General features: G+C 38.5%; 7 protein-coding genes and 1 long non-coding RNA gene across 12 annotated transcripts in view; 4 read left to right on the plus strand and 4 right to left on the minus strand.

Moving 5' to 3' along the window:
* Nucleotides 1-1,110: 1,110 nt before the first annotated feature.
* On the plus strand, nt 1,111-4,239 carry LOC111439284 (sodium/pyruvate cotransporter BASS2, chloroplastic). The gene is made up of 13 exons (XM_023077060.1): nt 1,111-1,329; nt 1,445-1,553; nt 1,732-1,858; nt 1,956-1,997; nt 2,072-2,185; nt 2,263-2,325; nt 2,414-2,541; nt 2,650-2,731; nt 3,230-3,281; nt 3,359-3,456; nt 3,549-3,707; nt 3,781-3,870; nt 3,979-4,239. The coding sequence occupies exons 1-13, from the start codon at nt 1,221-1,223 to the stop codon at nt 4,054-4,056; spliced, it is 1,251 nt and encodes a 416-aa protein (XP_022932828.1). The 5' UTR covers nt 1,111-1,220; the 3' UTR covers nt 4,057-4,239.
* Nucleotides 4,240-4,367: 128 nt separating this feature from the next.
* On the plus strand, nt 4,368-6,058 carry LOC111439296 (acetylglutamate kinase, chloroplastic-like). The gene has a single exon (XM_023077065.1). The coding sequence runs from the start codon at nt 4,473-4,475 to the stop codon at nt 5,517-5,519; it is 1,047 nt and encodes a 348-aa protein (XP_022932833.1). The 5' UTR covers nt 4,368-4,472; the 3' UTR covers nt 5,520-6,058.
* A 42-nt stretch (nt 6,059-6,100) lies between these two features.
* Nucleotides 6,101-8,316, plus strand: LOC111439331. Its single transcript, XR_002709790.1, has 2 exons — nt 6,101-6,324; nt 7,933-8,316. It is a non-coding gene; the product is annotated as an uncharacterized LOC111439331 (long non-coding RNA).
* On the minus strand, nt 6,350-7,690 carry LOC111439311 (auxin-responsive protein IAA1-like). 2 transcript variants are annotated; one of them, XM_023077067.1, is made up of 5 exons: nt 7,337-7,690; nt 7,044-7,238; nt 6,863-6,977; nt 6,719-6,786; nt 6,350-6,601 (listed from the first exon to the last, which is right to left on the minus strand). In XM_023077067.1, exons 1-5 carry the CDS (start codon nt 7,530-7,532, stop codon nt 6,585-6,587), a joined length of 591 nt encoding a protein of 196 aa, XP_022932835.1. In that variant the 5' UTR covers nt 7,533-7,690; the 3' UTR covers nt 6,350-6,584. The 2 variants fall into 2 exon arrangements, with proteins under 2 accessions (XP_022932835.1, XP_022932838.1); XM_023077070.1 differs by having other exon boundaries at nt 6,863-6,959; nt 7,337-7,685.
* A 702-nt stretch (nt 8,317-9,018) lies between the features above and the next one.
* LOC111440932 (palmitoyl-acyl carrier protein thioesterase, chloroplastic-like) lies at nt 9,019-13,021 on the minus strand. 4 transcript variants are annotated; one of them, XM_023077765.1, is made up of 8 exons: nt 12,709-13,021; nt 12,231-12,362; nt 11,068-11,696; nt 10,758-10,891; nt 10,269-10,382; nt 9,955-10,126; nt 9,799-9,867; nt 9,019-9,719 (listed from the first exon to the last, which is right to left on the minus strand). In XM_023077765.1, the coding sequence occupies exons 3-8, from the start codon at nt 11,554-11,556 to the stop codon at nt 9,450-9,452; spliced, it is 1,248 nt and encodes a 415-aa protein (XP_022933533.1). In that variant the 5' UTR covers nt 11,557-11,696; nt 12,231-12,362; nt 12,709-13,021; the 3' UTR covers nt 9,019-9,449. The 4 variants fall into 4 exon arrangements, with proteins under 4 accessions (XP_022933533.1, XP_022933534.1, XP_022933531.1 ...); XM_023077766.1 differs by lacking the exon at nt 12,231-12,362 and having other exon boundaries at nt 11,068-11,636; XM_023077763.1 differs by lacking the exon at nt 12,231-12,362 and having other exon boundaries at nt 11,068-11,686.
* Nucleotides 13,022-14,570: 1,549 nt separating this feature from the next.
* LOC111432762 (omega-hydroxypalmitate O-feruloyl transferase) lies at nt 14,571-16,151 on the minus strand. Its single transcript, XM_023069705.1, has one exon. The coding sequence runs from the start codon at nt 16,049-16,051 to the stop codon at nt 14,675-14,677; it is 1,377 nt and encodes a 458-aa protein (XP_022925473.1). The 5' UTR covers nt 16,052-16,151; the 3' UTR covers nt 14,571-14,674.
* An 85-nt stretch (nt 16,152-16,236) lies between these two features.
* LOC111432755 lies at nt 16,237-18,727 on the minus strand. Its single transcript, XM_023069693.1, has 4 exons — nt 17,540-18,727; nt 17,251-17,469; nt 17,070-17,161; nt 16,237-16,992 (listed from the first exon to the last, which is right to left on the minus strand). The coding sequence occupies exons 1-4, from the start codon at nt 18,659-18,661 to the stop codon at nt 16,350-16,352; spliced, it is 2,076 nt and encodes a 691-aa protein (XP_022925461.1). The 5' UTR covers nt 18,662-18,727; the 3' UTR covers nt 16,237-16,349.
* Nucleotides 18,728-21,149: 2,422 nt separating this feature from the next.
* Nucleotides 21,150-21,666, plus strand: part of LOC111432501 (probable sulfate transporter 3.5) — a 4,204-nt gene continuing 3,687 nt past the window's right edge. Inside the window, exon 1 of the mRNA XM_023069419.1 lies at nt 21,150-21,614. The gene's annotated coding sequence lies outside the window, so the exon portion shown is untranslated. The remainder of the gene's footprint in view (nt 21,615-21,666) is intronic.

Below are 21,666 nucleotides of genomic sequence, written 5' to 3' on the forward strand. Positions count from 1 at the left end.
TTTTTTTTTTTTTTTTTTTTTTGCTATAATTGAGAGAAATTAATTATAATAAATTAAAAAATAAAATAGTAGCAACAAGATTTAAATCTGAGCAGTTTGGTCTGGGTCTCCAAACTCTTAAATACTCTATTTCTACTATTAATTCTTCAAATAAAAAGTTGTTATTATTTTAATTATTTAACAACCCTACCGCCGTCCTACTTTTAAGGGTCGGCTAAGTTGTTTTGTTTTTGGTTTCTTTAAATTAATTAATTTATTTATAATTTACCATTTAACCCTACAAAATAATGATAGGTTAATTAATAAACATAAATAGATGTGTATTAAGTAAAAAAGAAATACGTAAAGATATTAAAATAAGCATATTTGTAGATCATATTAAATTAATGTAGTAGGGCATAAGTTTATAAATTGATAGCATGCAAATTCAAAACCTATTTTGGACATTGTCAACCCAGAGTCAGTGTCGTCTGAGAGCGACAGGGAACACCTACGGCCCACACCCCCACGAGTACTTCCAAACAAGCTATTGGAAGTCGGCCCATAAATGGGACTTTGGGCCTTCTCGTAAGCCCAATGTGGCCCAACTATTTACGCTCAAAACTTTGAAGAACCACGAATCGTTTAATTTAACGCTTGAAAAATCGTAAATTCTGACGAAGAAACTTCTGACTTCTGACATCCATTTTTTGGTGGGGATAAGGAAGGGGCCCCACATGATTTGCAAACTCAGGTAAAAGTGGTCCCCACCCCTTTTTCGCCGTTTCATTATCTCCATTTCAGATAAACATATGATTTTTTCTTTTTTTCTATGAGATTTCCGTGGAATTAAAATATATTTAAATTATGTCGTTGGAGGATGAAATTCTCTTAATTTAGAGAATGATCGTACGTTTATAAATAAAAAATATTCTTTTCATTGTATTAGATTTTTTTGAGAAGTTCAAATCAAGGTCACGAGAGCTTATGCTCAATTATTGTCCAGAGTCATATTCTTTGTGTTTACATCAATAGCACATTATTTCTTGAAAATATAATAACTGTGAAACTGTAAGCTTATAATTTTACTATAAAACAACGAAAAAGTTGTGGTTTATCGATTCTCACATCGAAAACGTTATCTTCAATCTTCTTTCCATGTTGGGCAAGAATTTATTTTCTAATTGAGCGCCACTCTACTTCGATTCAGCTACCATTCTGCAATTTCAACTGCAGCTACAATGGCGTCATTTTCCAAATTCGAGTACACAGATTGTAGAACACACAACTTTGATGCTCTGTACAGGCAAACCTACGATTTCTCCGCGAAGAAGCCTACAGCCCATCTGTGTATGTTTTAGTTCTCTACTTTAGGGTCACTCTCTATCTGGGCGCTCTGATTTTTGTTTCTATTTTCAAGTTTCATGAAGACACGGCTTAAATTTTTGCTTCTTTTTGTCTTTAGATATTAGGGGAAAATTATGTTCATCTCACAATGCAAGAAGTTTAGTAGCTCAGTGCAAGCTGCTTAAGCCGATCGTTTTTTCTGGCTCTCCTTCTGCAATCACCTCAAGGTATGATGTTAAACATGTGACTATTGCTTCATATTGTCTAGAATTCCCTTCATGAAAGTTCATTCCCCCTTATATTTAGATTTACTTGTTCTTCCTGATGCTTATTGGTTACGTTCATAGATTTAGTTAGATTGGAGACTGTACCTTATAATAAATACATATTGAACTATCAACACAGGAAGCTCCAAATTCTGTGCAAAGCTGCAAATGATGTCTCTGGAGATATCCCTGAGGGTAATTCTCCAAGTGGAGTGAGTCTGTACGAAAGAACTATTGAAACTTTAACCACACTTTTTCCTCTGTGGGTAATGCTTATTAGTTCTGTTTTTGTGAATCTGGATTTAGTGCATTTATGTTCTGGAGGTTTGCCTTTTAATTCCTGAGTTTGCCACCTATGAACAGGTTATCCTTGGAACCATTATCGGCATCTACAAACCTGCTGCAGTAATTGCTCATTCTTGGTTCTTCTTGATTGATGATTGGTGAATCTACTGGTACTCATCAGTCTCCCCTTGCAGGTAACTTGGTTGGAGACTGATCTTTTTACCCTGGGATTGGGTTTTCTTATGCTTTCGATGGGATTGACATTGACATTTGAGGATTTCAGGCGTTGTTTGAGAAATCCATGGACTGTAAGAGACATCCTTCTACTAACCAAATGGATGTACTTACGTAGTTGTGTTATTTAGCATCTATTTTCCTGGTGCAGGTTGGTGTAGGATTTCTTGCCCAGTACTTAATTAAACCTCTGCTTGGCTTTACTATCTCCATGGTAATAACTATGATGAAATGTTATAGCTCAATATCATGCTGAAATGATAGAACAGGCAAAGATAACAACCAATTTATGTGTGTTTCAGACTCTCAAACTGTCTGCACCTCTTGCAACTGGTCTTATTTTGGTCTCATGCTGCCCTGGGGGACAGGCATCCAATGTTGCTACTTATATATCTAAAGGAAATGTCGCACTTTCGGTTCTTATGACAACGTATGACCAGTTTGGATCAGAAGATGCTCCTGTCCTGTCCTCAGTTTGCAGAACAGTTTGATTTTTGTGTCTGCCTATGGTTGTCCCTACTAACTGGAATTTATACAGGTGTTCAACTATTGGTGCTATTGTCATGACGCCATTGCTTACCAAGCTTCTTGCTGGCCAACTAGTCCCAGTTGATGCTGCTGTAAGTTCAGATAAGCTAACCTTTCCAAATATACATTCGTTGAGGTTTGGATCATATTAGACTGATGATCTTTAGATTCATTCTTGGTAATAATAACTATGAGATCACACATCGGTTGGAGAGGAGAACAAAACATTCTTTATAAGAGTGTGGAAACCTCAGACGCATTTTAAAACCTCTAAGTTGAGGCAATACGTAACGGGCCAATGTAGACAATATCTACTAGTGGTGCTTGGGTTGTTACAAATGGTATCAGAGCCAGACACCGAGCAGTGCGACAGCGAGGATGCTGGGCTCCCAAAGGGGTGGATTGTGAGATCTCACATCGGTTGGAGAGGAGAATGAAACATTTCTTATAAGGGTGTGGAAATCTCTCCCTAAAAGACGCGTTTTAAAACTGTTAGACTGACAACAATACGTAATGAGCCAAAACAGACAATATCTGTTAGCGGTGGACTTGGGCGAAGGTTGTCATTATTTTGATCGTTATTCTTTCAGGGTCTTGCTATCAGCACTTTTCAGGTGGTCTTGGTTCCAACTGTAATTGGAGGTAAGTTCATAACAAAAATTCCCCTCAAGAAACAACATAAGTTAATCATCCTGAACCATCATTGCTCTTATCTGCAGTTTTAGCTAATGAATTCTTCCCCAAATTCACTGCAAAGATGATCACAGTGACACCTTTGATTGGAGTTATCCTCACAACTCTCCTGTGTGCCAGCCCTGTAAGTTTCAAAAGTATTAGGCAGTGTAAGAGATTGAGTTCACACTGTTTCATTGTAGTAATGTCCTTTCATCAATGTTTGTGATGTTGAAGATCGGGCAAGTAGCAGAAGTTTTGAAAACTCAAGGAGCGCAGCTATTGCTCCCAGTAGCCGTCCTCCATGGTGCTGCATTTGCTCTGGGTTATTGGCTTTCAAAAATATCATTTGGAGAATCCACCTCCCGCACGATTTCAATAGAATGTGGGATGCAGGTAACAATTGCAGAGAGTTTTTCTGGAAATGCTATTCTATGGTTTTGATTTGCAACATGTCATTATTTTGCAGAGCTCTGCGCTTGGATTTTTACTTGCTCAAAAGCATTTCACAAACCCCCTCGTCGCCGTTCCATCGGCAGTTAGCGTCGTTTGTATGGCGGTAAGAGTTTGCCCTCTTTTTATCTTCTCTGATCCTTGTTTTCTGATCCATTTGTTAAGAAACTTGTGTTCGAACATTTATGATGCTCATTTGCTACCATATCAACAGCTTGGTGGCAGTGCTCTTGCAGTCTTCTGGAGGAACATGCCAATTCCGGCCGACGACAAAGATGATTTCCAAGAATGAAAAAGGAAGAAGAAGTAGTTCAAGTTCTAGATATTTGCTAGCTTACTTCTATCGATTTGTTTGAATATGATGGCAAAGTTTTTGGATTTGATCAGTGCCATGGCCCATTTATTTGTGTTGAGAGTTGTAATAATAAACTTTCGATCTTGGAATGCTTTAACAATCCTTCCATTTTTCCTTGAATTCTCTGGAAAAGAATCTGTTCATCTCTATCGAATACAGTGTTCGATGAGATTGAAATGGGGAGAAGAAATGCGTGAAGAAATCAGACCAGATACGTGAAATTGTTATGAACTTTCTCTGTTTTATTACTGGGTTCCCTCTCGCAATTTAAGCCCTAGTTATCCTTTCGAAATTCTCTGCATCAAATCGCCGCCTCCTTCCGCCGCTCATTCTCTCTCGCCCGTCTGATTAAAATGCCGACGATCGAAAGCTTGCTCAATCCATCCGCCTTCAACCTATTTTCCTCCAAATCCTTGTTCAATCCTTCCATTTCCAGTTCCTCCATTTTCTCGCCCGCTCCGCGATTGCGCAGATTAAGTTCTTCTTCGTCGCTGTCGATTAGGTGCTCGGCAACTCAGCAAATGGAGGCTGTGGTTGATTCTGTAAGTCCAGAGCAGTTCCGAGTAGATGTTCTCTCGGAATCACTGCCATTCATACAGAAATTTCGAGGTAAAACGATTGTTGTGAAGTACGGTGGGGCCGCCATGAAATCGCGGTCGCTCCAGGCTTCGGTTGTTAATGATCTTGTACTTCTGTCCTGCGTCGGCCTTCGTCCGATCTTGGTCCATGGCGGCGGGCCGGAAATCAACAACTGGCTCAAACGGCTCAACATTGAGGTCGTTTTCCGCGACGGTCTCCGTGTGACCGACGCCGAAACGATGAAAATAGTGTCGATGGTGTTGGTCGGCGACGTGAATAAGAACCTGGTGTCGTTGATCAATAAGGCCGGAGCATCGGCTGCAGGGCTCTGCGGTGTGGATGGGCGGCTACTGACGGCTCGTCCAGCCCCTAACGCGGCACAGTTAGGATTTGTAGGCGAGGTCGCACGTGTGGATCCTACGGTTCTACAGGCACTTCTGGACAAAGGCCACATTCCGGCGGTTTCTTCGGTGGCTGCCGATGAGTCGGGGCAGATGTACAATATCAACGCGGACACAGTTGCCGGAGAATTAGCGGCGGCGCTGGGAGCGGAGAAGCTGATCTTACTGACGGATGTGGCGGGGATTCTGGAAGACCGTGACGATCCGAAAAGCTTAGTGAAGCAGATAGACATAAAAGGAGTGAAGAAGATGATGGAAGAGGGAAGAATCGGCGGAGGGATGATTCCAAAGGTGAATTGTTGTGTCCGATCGTTGGCTCAAGGGGTGAGGACGGCGAGTATCATTGACGGGAGGCTGGAGCATTCGTTGCTGCTAGAGATCATGACTGACAATGGAGCCGGAACCATGATTATAGGCTAAGCTCAGAGTTATGAAGCTTTGAACTCCTTGAATTTTCTAGGAAATGTATACAGTTCATCAATGGTGATGATATCTGATCTGGGAAAACATATTTGGATGAATGTTTTTCAAATGCTGATAGCAGACCAACTTGTGGATAGTGTTCTTGTAGGAGGCAATTTGATGTTGTGGAAGAGTAAGAAACAAAGTGTGGTTTCATGTTCAAGTATTGAGTCATAATAGAGTTATGACACAATTTGTGTGTGAAATAGTGTATATACATCAACTTCTGATTGAGATAGGTTTTGATATTACTATGCCGTGATGTTACAATCAACTTGCACTTCACATTGTGTGTAATCGAGTGTTTCATGAGTGAATTGTGAGATCCCACATCGATTGGAGAAAGGATCGAGTGCTAGCGAAGACGTTGGACCCTGGAGGAGAGTGGATTGTGAGATTCCATAGTTGCGAACGGAGAGTGTGTTCACGAGTATTGAAACACATTTCATACCCATGTTCTTCATCCCACCAATACTATTCTTTTGATCATTGCCTCTCATGAGGCTAGTCTCAGCTATTCCAAGTTCCTTCACATGCTATTATTTAATGTTTCTGTGTTTAAGTTCTATGATTTATATGTATTGTTATGTTCTAAATGGAATTGTTGGTTTCCAGTCGCTGGAGCTTTGGGACATGACAGAAAACAAGAGAAGGACACTGCTTGCTCGTGACAAGCTGGTATCAGCATTGGCTGCATCAAATGATAGCCGTGTCAAACTCTGGCAGTAACGAATTCAACGAGCTCTCTTCTCCAACCAAAATGGTACGCTAAAATTGTCTGTTGTTGATTTAGTCGATGACCTGAGTTCTTATTATTACTTAGCCGATAAGAGGAAGAGTTTGAACATGACAATGACCCATTAGTATTTGATCACTCCACCTGTGATCAAGTTAACAACTATACAACATCTTAAGTCCTAATAGCATTCAAGCAAGCCCATAACTACGATCATATTCTCAACCCAACTTCAACGAATTACAAATGAAAAAACTGGCCATCCAAAGCCTTCATCTTCCTCCTTTCTATGGGGCTCTGGGAGCTGCATAAAAGTGAACAACAAACTCAGAAGTTAATAATGGCATGTCCCTTTGTTAATTTGGATAATAAAAATGGAACAAATGAATAATAAAAATGGAACAAATGAAGGGAAGAAAACCTATGCCATTGCCATTGCCATCTGAGCCTTTCATCAAACGAATACGTTTGCAAGATTCAATGAACAATCTGCACAATTTGCAACTCGATTACAATCCAAACTAAAAAAAGAAGAGTTATGGGGAACATAATTAATTAAACTTACTTCCAAGGGACGTCTCCGACTAGCATCCAATCCCCATCTTTATCTTCGTAGGTTGGTAAGTATTCATATGCTCTCTTGACAGGGTTTAAATTGTTGCCTTCGTTCACGTAATCAACTAAAATATTGTTCAATATCAATAAGTATAGTTGGATGAATAAGACATTAAAGTATATAGACTCACAGCATATTGGATAGGAGGGGAACAATTCCTGGAATGCCTTGAACAGTTGGTGATAGCCATTGAACATCTGAAGGTCGAGCTTACGCAAATACGGTGCCCCATCTGCAGCAACTTTAACGTACTTGTAGTTCATTTCTGTTGTCTTTTTTCGGTATGATCTCACCGGCGGCCAACCCATGGCTGCCGGCTTTTTCCCTTAAAATTCAAAACATTCCATATATTATCAACATATAAGAGCGTAATAAGGAACCATTAACATTAAAAATAGATGGACGTAAAAGAAATTCAATTACTTGTGGAGTTCCCGGCTCCGGCATCATCAGCCTCATGGAAAGCACGTCTATTAGCATTAGGTTTGTGATACACTTTATTTGGCTGAGTTGGGCGGAACTCGGCTCCGGGAAGCCCCAAGGTGAGCTCAGTTTCATCGAAATTGATATGGGTCAAATCAGATTCCGGCGACTCTGGAACTGTCTCCGCCGACGACATAGCTACACACTCTGTTGTCTGTCTTTGTCTCCGTTTGGTAGTGAATAATGAATGAACCACGAATGGGTTTCATATATATAGAAGCAAAGGAGCAAGTGAGAAGACGACACGTGGGGGCATGGCCAGAGTTGCCATGAGAGAAGCAGAATTGAAATTAGGGAGGTGATTGTCGGTACATTCAATCTAAATGCCCTTTATCCCTTTACGTAAATTTCACAGCAAAATTAATTGGTATTGTCTATGCTTTTCTCATCTCAACTTAGGAAATTATTTCTAAGTTGTTGTCGCATTCTTCAATCTTTCAACTTAGGAAATTATTATTATTATTATTATAATATAATGTTTCAACTTTTTTTCCTAAAGTTTTTGGTGTTCTTGCATCTTTCAATCACATTTTGAGATTGAGACAAGGGGAAGGCACTATGGGAATACGATAAGACCAATTTGACGGAAGTGGATGAGGTGGCACAAAAGTAACTAGGTGGGTCCCACAGAGTGTTACTAGAAAAAAGTCAATGGACAAAGTGATTGACTATGGAAGGTCTTTCGGGAGACAGAAACATCGGGAAGCTTTTCACTTTGTCGACACCTTGTCCAACCATCATTCTTATCCTATTCCTTTTATTATCATTATTTTCATTAAATTATACAAACTTAGTTTATAATAATTTTTTAAAAAATAAATTTTGTTTCTGTTAAAATTAGTTTTAAATGTGTTCCTTAAATGTCTTAAATTTGTATCTAAACTAAGTAAAGTATATTAGAATAAAGTTGTAATGGGTCATCTCACGTCCCAATAATCAATACATAACCATAATTATGTGGAAGACAACTTTTAATTTCATGATGTTTGGCATATGTCTCAAATTGAATGAAGTTTGTGACAAAATACATTGCATTTAGTATTACATTTTTGTTGTAGTTGCTACGAAGCTTCATTGAATGTGCTTGCATTTTCACACACACAATTAATTACTTGATTAATTTAGTATAATCACGCAGTTCATGTACTTGGTTTTGCTGATCAACCACTTTACCTTGCCGAAATTATAAGAAATATATATCTCTAAGGTTTGGTATTTGTTTCCAAATGTCTATATTATTTCAAAGGTTTCAATGTTGAGTTTAACTGTCATTCATTTAGATAAGTTGAACTAAAATAGCGAGACATTCTTGCATTACTCGAAACCAGTTTCTATGTTCTCTATTATTAGTCACTCATTTAGATAAGGTTAGTTTACGTTATTTGCTTTCCAAAAACAAGAGAAAGACCAAGGTAGGGCCATCACAGAACGTGGAGGCGGCAACCTGTAGTTGGTTGGTCCAGCTAAGTAGCCGGGCTGCAAAATATGACCAATACAACGAAAACTCGTCACATCATGCTACAGAAACTTTCTTTCTCAATTATAAGCCAGGCTGGCAAAGAAGGATTAAGGATCAATCAGTACAAAATAAAATGAATTAACAATTGAAAATAAGGTAGACATTTCACAGTTTAAGTCTGATTAAATGATGGCAATCACCAATAAGTAAAACGCAGGTACAGTCAGCAGAGCTGAACCTAAGAGCAAAACATTAAATAGATGATGTGTTAAAGTATATTTTACCTTTCCGTTGGGACAATTGAGAGAATGGGGACAATAAAAGAATGAATAATTACAATGAGACGGACTGGCATGATTTTTGGTCTTTTTCCTTCCATGGAAACAGATGGTTTAGGGAAGGGCCGGAAACATATATATATATATATATATATAGATATAGATATATCTTATATTTATATGGGGATTTCTCAAATCCGAGAAGAAAAAACGGAAGCAGGACTCTACAACACAAGCAGTGAATGCACAAGGTGGTGGGCCACAACCAGAGACGACTCCAGCTACGAGGTAGCTTCTCCGATTGAATTTCTTTTTTTTAAGTATTTCCGGCTGGAATCTGACCCACCATCCCGAAGTTTGTCGCATGTTTGGGCCTCCACTCAGTCCTTCCTCTAACAATCTCAGCTCCATTTTCAAGTCGAAGCAAGTGGTGGCACTCAATGTCACCAGCATCGGCCAAATTGCTGATACCAGCACCAGACACAGCAGTAAGGGATTGCAGCACGCTGTCCCTTCCACATTCTCTCCTGTATTCCAAAGTCATGGTAGAGAGTTCGTGACTCTCCAGGATTGGCAGAGGTGCACTCTGTGTGTACCAAATCTTTTGGTCAGAGACATGTTCGGATAAAGGAGAAACCAAGAGTCATTTTGAAAAGAGAAACTACCTCGAGTACCCAGCCAATGTACTTCACGTTATTAACATGCTGGTTGACATCTAAATCGCTCCATCTAGGCTGCAATTCGAAATACATGTCACTCACAAGAATGAAACGAGGAAGCCTACTAGTAAATATATTTAACCAAAAGGGAGTATAACTTACCGTCAAACCTGTACGTATGTAATCAGCACTATCATCATCAAGTTTGGTAAGTTTCCTGCCATCTTCTTCCACTATGGGAGGTGAATTTGCAAAATAAGGCTCTATTTCCCCTCTAACTTCCCCAGGAATCTTTGATAATTTTCTTGTCTGCTTATTCATCATCACCCAGACACTGTCATTGGACAGGAAAAGAAAAACAATCCCACACAGTTATTAGAAAGGCAGTTATGATCAAGCGGTGGAATAATAATCAGGGGAATTGAGGAGAGGGAAAGAAAAAACACGGATTACTTGCTGGCAGCGGAAACCTATACCTTGAGGCCCTAGTAAGAGTTTCACCAGTTTTGCAATCACGAACAAGCCAATCTCGTCGCATGCCATTCTTCCCAGATGCACCGACCCAAGTGTCTACTTGAACAACATCACCCCTGACAAAAAGGGGGGGAAAATGATTCAGTCCTCGAGAACTTTAACCTATAAATAATTCGCAAGAACTATTTTTAATTACACATATAGTACTATAACCATGAGAGGTGAAGTTTTCCAGATATCAGAACACATTTCTAATGAAAATTACAGAAGCACTTTTAAAATAGACAACCTAAAAGACATAACTAGCTGTTGTCTACATTTCCTGAAAATATGAAAATCCATAGAAGTCAAACATCTAAATCATTCATCCTAAATGATCAATGGAAAGATAATGCTACTGTAAAAATGAATAAATGTTAGCAGCTGCAAATTATTTTGCTTTTCTAGAATATATATATACACATATATAAAAGAAACATACGGCAACTTACCAAGTAGGGTATCTATCGACCACAACCTGCATCTTTGCAACTACCCATATCAAGTTTTTTTTACACATTTCTGGTGTAGAACCAAATCCATCACCAAGTAGTCCAGCAGTTTTTACATGATTAAGTGCAGTTTCCTGTATAAAGAACAAGATATCATCTCACTGTTTCCAAATAATGAAGATATAGAAGAATTAACAACCTATAGTGCATTTGACCGGCAAGAGCAACCAAATTTTTTAAAATTTACCACAGATAAACAGCATAAGAATTAATATCCAACAAGAAAGAAACAGAATGATCAATCATGTACCTGCAAATGATTCATTAATGTTTCTATAGATGCAGTCCGATCTGCACCAATTTCATATGATCTAATTGAAAAGTTCTGCCGAAACACGAGACCATCCTGCACAATTCTTCCCAAACCAAACGAATCGATAAGCATGTCAGGCCGCCTAGGTTTCCAGTCGAGCATCATCCACTGCTTCTCAGCCGCCAGGAAAATGGTAGTGATAGCAGCAAGAAGCATGCTCCAGTCAGGAAGTACGTTTATGAAAGTCCTTGGAGGAGGTGATGTCAAGTCATCGTCCAGCTTGACACCCTCCAATCCAACGGAAGTACCATTTATCTTTGAAGGAGCTTGGGCATTAGCCTTAACTTGCAAACCACGGGAAGAAGATTTCGGCCTGCTTCCTCCAGGATTGACAGAACCACTGCCGAACTTAGTTGACTTTGATCCAGCGTCCGAGGACAGAGAAATGGCAGGAAAAAAGGCAGAAGTAGCTGCAGTGGCAACCATGTCGAACTTTCTACCAGAAAACGGTTGTAATATGCCAACCAGAGACTCGTTCCAACGAATTTCCCTCTATCAACAGAAGCCTAAGTACATGAAAGAAGGCTGAGTTCTTGGGGAAACATACATTAGCAACCTATACGCAACTACATGGAATTTAGTATCCATTCATTAAGAAAACTTCATGAAGTTGATATAGGAATCATCAATATTTGGTCATACATGTAATTAACGAACTTCCTCTTTCTCTAGAAGCATAAAAATATACATTAAACTCGTGTACAATAATTACGAAAGTGAACAAAATCGTGTACGAGGTAAGATTCAGTGAATAATCACAGAAGGAAAAGAGAGGAGTGTCCACAGAAGTGAACCCATAGACATCAAAAGATTGGACCTAAAACGAACTAGAAAGTCATTTAAAAACAGAGATTCGCGGAACCGGAATATAAAACATGAATCTACGCGATAAATTCAAATAGACAATTTGTAAAACTTTGTCAAAAAAAAAAAAAAAAAAAAAGTCCGTGAAGCATAGCAAGATTGAGCGAAACAAAAAACTAATCCAAGATCATCAAGAGACACTGCGAGTATTTTCACGCATAACATACAAAGACAAGAAAGAAAAAAAGAGCAGAAAGAGAGAAAATGACAACAAGTTATTTAAGAAAAAATCGCACCAAGAATCAATGAATGCATGAGCTGAAAAGAGAACCATCCACTTGCACGCTTATAGCGAGATCAGAAGAAACCTTTCATAAATCTACAGTAGAAGAGAAAACAGATCTCGTCCCAAACGTAGAACCACAGAGCTAAATAAACACAAGATCAGAAACGGAAATCAAAATAAGCATCCAATAAAACCATAGAAAAACTATAAACCAGGAATAACGCAAAATTCCGTCGAGCGAAATAAACCGTACGTAACAGCAATAATAAAATAGACGTCCAGACTTCAAAAAACACGCTCCGTGGCCCAGAAAACAAAGAAGGATAAACAAAACAACTAAAACAAAACCTTCAAATACAGATCTCAAACGATTAATTCGTCAAACACTAAACACGGCAAAAGCAGCCTAGCTCCGTCATTCTCTCAACTTCCAGATCAGACAAGAAACAGATAAAAACCAAAAGAGAAGAAAACTACGGCACCCGTACCTTGACCGTCGGAAGAAAAGAGAAGCAAAAGGATGTCAAAAATCCTCTGGCGAAAAGACGACAAGGAAAAAGGAGTAATGCAGGAAGTGGGAATGCAGATCCCTCCTTATTCGCCGCGGATCGTAGGGTTTGCTGTAGTTGGATTTGATGATTCTTTGTGTTCGGCGTTCGGAAATTTATTGAGTTAGTTGTTTTTATTTAGCTCGTTTCAAAATGGAAAATAAAGAACGAAAGAAAAAGGGAAATTATGGAGAAGGAGAGAGGGCGGAGGGTTGAGGCCAACTGTGGGTGTTAGTGGTGAGGAATTGATTTTGGAGCCTCCAAAATAAATAAGACACACTTCTACCCTCGATTCCCACTTCTAATACCGCAATTACGATTTTGCCCTACTCCGCATTTTCATTTCTCTGCTTTCTTTCAAACCAGTCCCTTCCAGAATCATCCTCTTCTTTTCTTAATTTTAAATTAAATTACGAAATTAGTCCTCTGTTTTTAATAATTGTATTTGTTTTTCCCCTAAATATTTAAAAAAAGTATTTTTTTATTTATGTTGTTTCAGTAAGTCTTTGAATTTGTTACTTGAATGTATGATGTTGAGTAGACTAGGTAAAACAGTAAATTTGAGGTGGTAAAAAATAAAATTTTCTTTTAATCAAATTAATATTGATACACGGTTAAAGTTTGGAGAATCAATGATAGATTATATGTGGTGCGATTAAAGTTTATTTAGAAAAGGAGTATATAAATTATATATTTTAATCCCAACTTAAGTTGATGTCAGATGAAACGGACGAGTTAACGCGTTATTATTGTTTTTGTCATATTCATCGTTATTACGGTTGAATCAACTATTAATTTATTAATCGTTTCTTAAATTTAAAAATTATGTTATGGAAGTTATTAAAATTAATAATTTCATTAAAAAAAAAAAGAAGAATAATAATAATAGTTAAAATAGAGTTTTATGTTTTGGTTATGACGAAGTGAATGAAATTCGTTGGCAGCAAGAAATAGAGCAATATGAGAATCCAATCTTCATCAACAAACAAAAAAAAAATAGAGTAAGTAACTAAAACAATGGGTAGCTCAACTGTACTTGCTTTATTTCAATCTTATTTGACTTCCCTTTTGTCCTTTGTGTGGGTAATGCCTTCTTCTAATTTCTTATATCTTTTAAAAATCATTTAGGATCTAGTTATATTGAGAGAAAAAAAGATTATTAGGACGGTATTACGTATGTATGTAATATTATTGAATTACAAATAAATAAATAAATAAAAAAGTAGAGAGAAATTAGAAAAGTATTGGTGGGCAAACAAACAGAGGTATTCAGAAATCAAATGCGCAATTGGTCTCCTTTCAGCTTCATTATGTCCTTCGCAGAAACAGCTCAAAACCCACTCCAATATTTTTTGCGGTCAAAATGTGCAATGCCGCCTATGCTTCACACGTGTCAACTGCCAGTTGTACTTTCTTAGTCTTAGGACTCCCCGTTACCCTACGCATTTTAATTTTTTTAACGCTTATTGCACATCTCACGAAATTATTAAAGAGAGGTTTAATTAGGAAATAATTCAATTTTTTTAAATTAAATTCAAATTATTGTTATTACGACGCTTTTGTTCCATTATTGTCCGATGACATGGTTTCTCGTCTGGCCTCATAAATTGAAACAAGTTTAGGTATATATCCAACATGATCGACTAGTGTTGGGTGTATATAGTTTTCTCGTTGTATACATGGTTTCTCGTCTGGGCTCATAAACTGAAACAAGTTTAGGTACATATCCAACATGATCGACTAGTGTTGTGTTTTATTTAGCCAAAAAGAGGTGGATCTAAAAGAAATATAAAAATAAAAATTAAAAAAAACATTTATAAGAATTGGAACCATGGTTTGGAAGGAGACGGAATCACAAATATGGAGTATTACAATACATCTCAATAGTTCGATTAGACTCTAAATCTTAATCCATCATCACCCTACACAACAACTCTGTGAATTTCTGTGTAGCATTTTCCGGCAAGCAAATGCAGACCAGCATTGAGCCGTTTGATTCCGTCGCCCCTTCCGGCAAGAACACACAAACCTGCGGCGTTGGAGACAGATCGATCGGGCCGGCATACACTGGCCGTCCCCATCCAAAATCCGCAGTTTCATAGATCGAAAACCTAGTCCACTGCGTGATCGTCAATTTCCCTCCAAATTCCAATCTTCTCGGCCTATCCACTTCAATGTAATCCACCGTCGATTTCACATATTCCTCCGACACGCCGTTCCTTGCCTCACGGACCAATCGGGTCGTCTTTGAGAGATCGTCATTGACAAGCTCCGATACGGTGCTCGTGACGCAGGGGAGACAGAGCACATTGCCGTAGAACCCGTTCTTCAATGGGGGGTTTTTCAGTTTCTGTCGAGCATTCACTGAAAACGTTAGCCGGAGTGTGTAGTCCACTGGTTTTACATCGAGCGCCTCTACCCATGACCTCCAAATATGAGCGGCCATGGCGTCGAAGGTCGAGCAAGTCGATATGTCGTCTGGTTGGGCGTGGGATTTCAGCCAGAGTTGGAACTCGCGGCTGATACGGTAACATCTTTGAACGGGTTTTGATTTCCAGAGGGTCATCGTCAAGCTCGAGCCATCGTCAATTTTCATGAACTCAACGTGGGGGAATTTCACAATTGGTGGGTCACGAGGCTTGAAAAACTCTCGTTCCCAACAGGGGTGTGGGTTGGTTGTCAGTGTTCCTGATTTAGCCGTGGCAGCCCAGGCGCTGAGGAATTGCATCGCGCCGAGGCCATCGCAGATGCAATGGCAGAGCCTCAAGCCTAAGCTGAACCCCCCACATTTGAAAATGGTCACTTGTGCTATGAGCAATGGCATCTCGAGTACTTTGTATGGTTCCTCATTTGGGAACTTGAAGATCAATGATTCCCATGCCGGGTTTGGAACCGTTATGTTTCCTAAACTGTCCAACGTTATTTCAGAGTGAGCTTCTACCATTAAAGCTCCTTGTTCTGGTCCAAAGAACACTTCCACCTTCCCATTTTTGGTTTCTCTGAGCCTGCCTGAAAAAGGGTAATAAGGAACCAAAACAAGGGAAAGTGCTTCTCCAAGCATTTCCATTACAGGTACGCTGGAGTTCAAGCTGTCCAACTGGTAAAAGTAGACAGTTGGAGTGAAAACACGAGCTCCGACGACATCGTCGAGGTTAGAAAGGTAAAGGGAATCGCCGTCGGCAGCAGGAATAGGACCTGCCGGCATGATTGGAACCATACGGTCAATAGTGATGGGGATGTCTATGTGAGGAATTTGGAGCTCTTGAACCCACGGTGGAGCCATGAGAGAATGTTGAAACTCGTCTTGCTGTTTGGAAGCATTTGTAGAAGAAGACTGAACTTTTGCTAAGGCATGCAAAGAAAGCTTGAGGAGCTAAAATAAAAAGGCGGATTTTAAAGTTCTGTTGGTGGATTGCAGGTGGTACTGACATTGTTCGTGATGCGAAAAAACATAATGTGCACAAGAAATACAATAAAAATTTGAACTTTTCCCATTTAGCTTAAAGATAAAGATAACTGAGAAATTAAGAAACATCATGCTTCTTCTTAAGCACGTTGATGATTTCGACACAAATTAAGAATCAACAATCAACATTCTGGATGACAAAACCATATATCTTTCGTTTTAACCTTTCCACCTTTTCTTTCAAAGGATCATCTCGCTTTGAAACTACACGGTCCAACCAGTCATTAACTCGCTTTAACTGAGACAAAACAGATGCAATGGAGCCTCGATTAGGAATTGGAGGCGATGTTTTAACGCCATCTCCAGAGCTTTCTCTGAACACCTTTGAACCTGCATCAAGCGAATCCTCAACAAACTTAAGAAACCAAAGCTTCATCTCAGACTGCAACTCCATAGCAAGCTCTACGGTCTCTTTCATTCCATGGCCTCTACTCCATGGAACCACCGCACTGGAGGAGTTGGGAACTGAAGAGGCCTCCATAGTTTGTCTTTTTGATCCGCTTTTGTGCAGAGAGCCTTTGTCTTGGCTGGTGAGAAGTGAGACTATCTCGAGGTTGGTGGCTAAGGCGGCTTCAACCCAGAGGGAGGCAGGCTTCGATTGCTCTGGAATGGCACAAGGTTTGTTGCCATTCCGGCTGCTAAAAACTGATTCGGCAATCTCCGTTGATTTCACAACATCGTTATAGATCATGAAAAACTGGTCCACTACGTGCAAAAGGTCTCCAGTCTTGTGCGTAGAGGAAAGTTCTGAAAACATGCTGGAAAGAAACGGAAGTTCAAATCACAATTCAGTTCAAATCAAACACTAAGAAATGGAAAGGTGGGTAATGCATACCTTATGCTCCTTATAATGGATTCAGTAGAAATTGCCTCCTCCAACGCTTCAGCTGCAGCTATAGAAGCAATATCTCTCCTTTGCATAGCCTCCTGATAACATCAACAAGTACAACCTCAGTCCAAGTTTTACACTAAATTTACACATTTTTTTCCCTAGTAATCACAAACTCAATTCGAACCTTTGCAAGTTTAACAAGATTTGCAGGAGCTGCATCAACTAGAACACTGCCATCACTCCATTTCTTATCGTGAACAGTGATACCAAGACCCGAAAATTTTCTCTCATCTGGAGCCTCGCACTTAGATGGGCTGGAGGACTTCTTTTTCTCTTTTCTTTGCACATCGTCACTCTTGGGTCTATGATCATTTACATCACTCAATCGTCTAGAAATGGCAGCCTAGAGAAGACAACAACATCATATAAAAATGGAAAGGGTTCTAGTTATCAACGAGGTATAATGATTGTACCTGGGTCCGAAGAATTGCTTGTAGATCTGGCTTGTTCTTTGAAACCCCACTTTCTCTGTGTTCATCAGAGGTAGAAGAGACAGTTGATTGATCATCCCAGCTCTTCCTATTCGATTTTGCAGACCCAACAAGTGCCTCAGAAACCTTAGAAATCCCAGAAGCTATGTTAGTCATCTTCTTCTTGCTAGAAGAATCTGCAACTGCCAAAAGAGGGGAGACCTTCAAACCCCCTGATAACCTTCTTGCCGGTGAAAGAGAAGCCCTACGTACACTAGGAGAAGCTTGTCTCCTGCCATTTGGGGATGGCTGTCGATACCTCGAAGGAACTATAATGGCGGCCTCCTTCGAACTCACCCGGTTCTCTTCACGTGCAGCTACCAAACTCGGGACTACAGATTTCGAGGGCACTGGAGAAGCCGACCTCTTCCCCTTTCCAGCCGGTGAAGGATCTCTCTCAACCACCGCCACATTCTTCTTTCCGGCTGACATAGATCTTTTTCCTGACGCAGGGGAAGAAAACCTCTGAGGCTTAAGAGAAACCTTGCTCCCTTCAGTACTTCCCACATTTTCAATCTGTACATTATCTCGAGGAGCTAGGGCTTGCCTCCCTCTACCATTTCCAGTCTTCGAATTACTCTTGGATTCATTAATTTGAGACTCCTCCAATTTCTGATTGGATGACAACGCAGCAATAGGATCAGCCGATTGATCCGAATCGGTCACCGGTTGAATCACAAACTCACGCTTAGAAGCCGAAATCCTCGCAATTAGTAGCTCAGGGCTTCCAACAGAAGCTTGCCGCCCTGCAATCGGACGAATACCGCAAACACGTGGGACTGGCGTGTCGAACTCGAAACGATCGACATAAACGAACTGGCCGAGATGCAGTCGATTCGAGAGGATGAGATCCGTTTCACGATCCGAAAGTGAGACGTAAGTGGAATTAAGGGAATCAGAGAGCTGGATGTAGAACCCACGATTGGGCCATAATTCGGAACCGGCGAGGGCTGGAACAATGCCGATGACTTGGAGGAGAGCAGAACGGTGGTCGCCAGTGACTCTGGTGTTGGAATTCATGGCCTGAAGAAGCTTCAAGAGGATTCCGGGAGTGAGAGAAGCCATGGCGGAATTTCGGGGAGTGAGGAAGAGGAGTGAAGGAGACAGATAAGGTATAAGGAGAGTAAGAAGAGAGGAAATGGCCGTTACGGGTTTGTGAGATTCAAATTTGAAATTCAAATATTAGCTGCCCTGTGGATTTTTGAATTCAGTTGCCGTTTTTCTGTTACCGTTAAGTTATTTTTAGGCCGCCGACTCGCCTGTAGGAAGCATACAGTCAACGGCGTTTAAAGGAAACATTGGGCCGGGCACAAAGCGACTTCGGGTTGTCCGGACATTGGATTCTCGCTAATATTTTCCCTCCACTCCGTCTACCAATTTAAATTTTATTTTAGAAGTTTAAAATTTTGTATTATTATTATTATTATTTTTTATTTTACCGTTGGTGACAAGGAAAACCATTTCCCCCGATTCAGCACTTCAAAATAAGAACCAAAATTCTACTACAAATGGATATTTATTTAATAAAAATAGACTAATATTAATTTTATTGAAAATATTCAAGCTAAAATTAGATGTTTAAAAATATATAAATTGAAATGCCTGCTCAAATACTCAAATATTTCTAAAATTTCTATCTTTTTCTCGGTATAAATTTATTTTAAATCTTTCTTAGTCATCTTCTTATAAGGGTGTGAAAATTTCTACTTAGTACACGCGTTTTAAAAATTTTGAGAGAAAATCCGAAAAGGAAAGCTAAAAAACGACAATATCTACTAGCGGTAGACTTGATCCGATATAAATGGTATCAAAGCCCGACAACGAGCGGTGTGGCAGCGAGGACATTGTGCCCCTGAGAGGTGGATCTTGAAACATTTCTTATAAAAGGGTGTGGAAACCTATTCCTTAAGGGGAAGCTCGAAAGGGAAAGCAAACTCATATTTGTTAACGGTAGACTTAAGCTGTTGTAGTACTCCCTCTATTATCCTTCATCTCGTTTGAGAACGGGCGGATTAAATGAACATCTCTACTTAATTGTATGATTGAGAAATGTATTTAAATTGTAACAACCTAAAGTAGGTTGTAAAAAAAAATAGAAAATTAGGTTGATGTAAATGATGGTAGATTCAGAAGGTATTTTAAATGAACAAAATTGAACCGTTTCCTAAAGATGGAAGTATTGATATCAAAATTTTCTTCCTTCATAGCAACAAATGAATATTACAAAACAAATAAATATTCCATAACTAATTTGGAGGCTTCGTTGAAAAAGCTAATGTTGTTTCCTCCATATCAAATGCTTTTACATATTATTAAAAAAATAATAATAAAAAAAAGGTTTATTTAATTAAATTGCATTCCATTCCGATAAGATTGTTTGTTTGATGGATATCTAATCATCAGTATAAATAGATTACCATTTTGGTTCGAAGTAATCGAGAACAACCTAACCATCTAAGATGCTCTTGGAAGGAAGATAAGCATTTTAGAAGGTTCTTTTTTAAGCTATTTTGATTCTTTTAAAAAATTTCTACTTTTAATAAAACGTGTTTGACTTACTCCTAACCTTTTTTTCAAATATTATCCAACACGTATGTAACCAGATTTTTTTTATTACTATAAATTGAAATTATGTAGCTTTATTAATATTTTTCCAGTCAAAAAATAAATACTTTTAAGATTTAACTACCAATTAAACTAATTATATAGATAATTATTGTTTTTTTTTGTTATTTAATACATGAATGAATTAATTAATTCCATTCTATAAGAGCTAAAAAAATATATTTTTTGAAAAGGTGTTTTTTTTCAAGATATATATTTTTGGACCTAAATAAGGATTGATATTATTCCAATTTTTTTTATTTGATAACGTGATAAATAAATTCTATGAATATATCATCCTTAATGTAATTGTATTTGTCCTCCTTTTTCTTGGGGAAAAATTCAAGTTGGGATTTAATATAGTATTGAATATTATATCATTTTTATAAAATTTAACCAATGGACATCGCAATAAATAATTTTAGAGCTGTTTAAAAATTATATGAAGTTTAAATTATATTGTATCTAAAAAAACACAAATTTTATTTCAAATGTATTATGAATATTTCTAAGATAATCAAATTAAAACCCATTTTGGGCACCAAAAGATATTTCAAAAAGAGAATTATTTAAAAGACCAAAAAGATAAATTTATTGTATAGTTCCTAAATCCTATTGCACTTTAAACCAGCTTTCTTGTTGGTTACTCTAAGAATATTGGAATAAACTTACTCGCTTCGTATTCTATTTTTGCTCTATAAAAAAATAATAATTATGAGACTAAAATGATTAAATTTCACACAAAAATGTGTTGAGTAGGTGAGAAATTTTCATATGTTGGTTCCCTTCTTTAACCGATGTGGGATCTTACATTCTACCATTTGAGAGCCAGCGAGAACGGTGGTTTCCTAGCCCAATGTCTGGTCTTTCTAGCCCTGACACCATTTGTGACCGTTCAAGCCCACCGTTAACTATATGCTTGGGTGGTTGGGCTATGAAACAAATTAAGTAAGGTGTTTTTTTTAACACTAATATCATGGTGTAAACTTAAAATTTGCATGGGTGGGAGCAATGTTTGTTAAATTTGTGCAGGCAAAAGAAGGAATGTGGCCTTCATGTTGCATGCAATTCCCTCCGCTGACTCCACTGTCATAGATCACCACACAAACTTGTAATCCCGCAAAAACCCCGAGGTTGTCCCAGATTAGAAAACCAGTCTTCATACAACACACTGTCACCAACCGTGTCCTGTTCCAAACAATCGGTCTTTGATGAGTTTAAGAAATCCCCATAACTTAATTACATCTGTTTTCCATTCCTTAAAAACAGTTAACTGTTCTGTTCCGCTTCTCTATTTCGTCCATCTTTTACTTCTTATTTATCTTATTCATTTACCATCGTCTCCACTCAACATTCCCTGTATATATTAAACTTAATCCTCCTTCTCATACATTAATTCCTCTGTTTTTTTTTTTTTTTTTTTTTTTTTTTTTTTTTTTTTTTTTTTTTTTTTTTTTTTTTTTTTT

This window comes from Cucurbita moschata, unplaced genomic scaffold (assembly GCF_002738365.1).
Source record: "Cucurbita moschata cultivar Rifu unplaced genomic scaffold, Cmos_1.0 Cmo_Scf00003, whole genome shotgun sequence".
In the NCBI taxonomy this organism is placed as follows: domain Eukaryota; kingdom Viridiplantae; phylum Streptophyta; class Magnoliopsida; order Cucurbitales; family Cucurbitaceae; genus Cucurbita; species Cucurbita moschata.